Source organism: Etheostoma spectabile, unplaced genomic scaffold (genome assembly GCF_008692095.1).
Source record: "Etheostoma spectabile isolate EspeVRDwgs_2016 unplaced genomic scaffold, UIUC_Espe_1.0 scaffold270, whole genome shotgun sequence".
NCBI classification, from domain to species: domain Eukaryota; kingdom Metazoa; phylum Chordata; class Actinopteri; order Perciformes; family Percidae; genus Etheostoma; species Etheostoma spectabile.
This window is the reverse complement of record NW_022605574.1, coordinates 207,171-210,047: the sequence shown is the minus strand read 5'-3', so window position 1 is coordinate 210,047 and position 2,877 is coordinate 207,171. Positions and strand designations below refer to the sequence as shown.

Below are 2,877 nucleotides of genomic sequence, written 5' to 3'. Positions count from 1 at the left end.
ATCATTGGTTGAATGTAATTTTCCCATTACACATGATTTAGACATAGGTTGCGTCAGAAATTCCATACTAATGCTACTAGGTTAAAACAGTGCGTGAGATACGTCTCAAAATCTCAGTATAAAAAATAGTATGTCAATTGCATACTATATCCGGTTAAATATTATAAAATCCAAACACTGGACACTACGCCTGCTTATGTAACCCACAATGCAATGCGGTAGTAACCACAAACTTCATAACAGACAAACGGACAGCAGCTAAGGCAACTCTGTAACATCAATAACGCTTTTATTTACATTTCTACATATTTAAAATCGGTAATTTTGTCACTTGCAACTGTTGGTCTAGTTAATTACACTTTTCAGTAAATCAAGCAATGTCGCAAGAGCGGAGGTCAGCAGGGGTTTCCACGGTAACTTGTCTCCGATCGGCAAGGAAGCTCTCGGGAAATGACGTCGAAGATTACAGCTCAGTGTACGTCCAAACAGATACACACTAATGTCGTACACACAAGCACGTCAAACGATATTATAGATAATGAGTATGTAGTGCATTGTATGCAATTACAGACTCAACCATAGTATAGAGCTTAACAGTGTGGTTCAGGAAACAAAAATGTCATTAATTTAATATTAATTTAGATTATCAGCCATGAAGTCTGAAGCAGCCGAGGTAGAACGACCACGAGCTACGTTTCTGCTCCTGTTACAGCTAGAAGTCTGTATGAAATCAACCTTATTTTAGGAAAAACATGTTTAATCTGTGATCTTATGGAGAAAAACTACAGTACCCTCAATCCTAAGCCTAACAGCAACGTCTCTGATTGGTCCAACTCGGTGTTACCATAGAAACATTTACCTACCTTTGAATCAACGAACGGCTAGAGCGAGCTTCTGCCATTGAAGTCTTTGTTGTAGTTTCTGTACACGGTCTTGTACCTTTTGCCCTTTTTGCCGTTTTCAAAATGTTTTTTTGCGCCGAATCAAATGTTTTCTGCTCCCGATTGCTCTCGTAGCTGATTGGCTCGGCTCCAGACTTAACCCTTGTGTTGTCTTCCCGTCGACCGTGTAACTTTGTGTTTTTCGGGGTTGAAATTTCAACATTTAGTTGTTCTTTTTCTACACTTTTCTCAATGTTTTTGTCAATTTCTTTGTCACTTTTTTGACTTTTTTTTTAAATTATATTTTTGTCAATTTAACAATTTCTTTGTCACTTTTTCCAATGTTTTGATGTTTTTGTCACTTTTTCAGTGTTTCAAAGCGTTTGTTTCCTTTTTTTTTTTTAAATTTTCTCCAACATTTGTCACTTTTTTCGACGTTCTCTTTTCATAGTTCTGATGTAGGAAGTTTTTCAAATTTGACCCGAGGACAACAGGAGGGTTAAAACTCTTTATATAAGCAATTTTCAAAAAGTCAATCAAACAATTGAATGGGTAAACACTTCGGAAACCAGAGCCGTTTAAAAAGGTGGCGGCCACTATTGAGCTTTACAGACCTTTCAAATAAAATGTCATTGCTAGGCAACAGCCTGCAAGGCTGCACCCCTTGTTAACGTCCTGTCAGTTGATGTTGCACACACCGCAACGGAAATCAACTCTGGGCCATTTAAAATGTTTATTTTAACAACTGTGAAATGATCTACAGTACATAATAGCATGAGCTGTCTGTATCTGTGCCTGCTCCTTCCTCATTTGGACGACACTAATGATAATAATACTGCCTTTTGATCCCTGAAGTCCAACGAGCACAAGGAGGAAAACAAAGCTAAGGAGCCGAGGAAACGGGAGCGTCGCCAGCTGAAGACCAAGCGCCTGAGAGAGTACACCATCAAGTCCCACTCAAGCATGCCACCCAACAACACCTATGTGAACTTTGAACGCTTTGCCCAGGTGGTGGAGGACATCGACCAGATGGAGAGCTCGTTCGTTAGCCTGGCAGCGGCCCACGACTCTCTGCAGGAAGACATCGACGCCATGGTCTCCATATACAACGAGAAGGAGGCCTGGTACAAGGAGGAGAGTGAAGACGTGCGACACGAGCTCTCGCAAATCCGCTACGAGTTCCGCAAGGTGGAGGCCTTTAAGAGGAGCCTGCAGGACGACATGCAGGCGTTCAGCTCCAGCCTCGGGGCCGTCAGCAGCCGCTACCAGGAGCGACAGAGCCACTTCGACGCGCTGCGTCTGGAGCTCAGCAACGAGCTGAAGTGGGTGCAGGAGGTGATGGGTTCAGTTCCCACGGAGGGCGGTGGCAGAGGATACCCCAACTGCAGCTTCTCCACCGTCTTCAACAACGACGTGAATGAAGCCCTGAAGGAGTTGCTGAACCGCTCCTGTGGAGGGGAGCTGCTGTCCGGGATCAACCTGGACTTTGAAACCGGACAGCAACGATAAATGCTTCACAGTTACAAGAAAATCATTTAAAATCCCAACGATGACGAGTACAGATTCAATGGAGGACTATGTCAGGTCGTAAAGGATGACGTCTGTCCCTACACATAAATACTTAGCAGAGATATAGTGTCACTCTAGAGAAGTATTATCCTATTTTTGCAGACAAACTGCATATTTTCGTGCTGGACGTAGTAGGGCTTTGCTTAACTAAAGACATTCTTATTCATCCTGGTTTTAATTTTTTGGGCAACAATACAGATTAGCGCCGCCTGCTGTTATGGAGATGTATGACATCTCGCACATGCACGGAACGTATGCTCGAGTCGGCGTCACTTCAGTGTGTTCAGAGGTACTTTATTGACTAACTCAGGGAGGCAGTCAGTCCAACTGCCTTTTCTGCTGAAGGTCGGCCGACGGGTTGGTGTGTCAGAGCCTAAAGACCGATTAGTTGACTAATGGCGTTTTTCCACTGCGTGGTATCTACTCG

The 2,877-nt window shown here is 43.3% G+C and overlaps 1 protein-coding gene across 2 annotated transcripts in view; it reads left to right on the top strand.

Annotated features, from left to right (window-relative positions):
• dapk2a (death-associated protein kinase 2a) overlaps positions 1–2,848 on the top strand; it is a 14,597-nt gene extending 11,749 nt beyond the window's left edge. Inside the window, exon 8 of one of the 2 annotated variants that reach the window (XM_032510692.1) lies at positions 1,737–2,848. In XM_032510692.1, coding sequence (XP_032366583.1) covers positions 1,737–2,390 — 654 coding nt within the window. In that variant the 3' untranslated portion in view covers positions 2,391–2,848. The remainder of the gene's footprint in view (positions 1–1,736) is intronic. The other variant, XM_032510691.1, reaches the window with a different exon arrangement.
• The last annotated feature ends 29 nt before the right edge of the window (positions 2,849–2,877 follow it).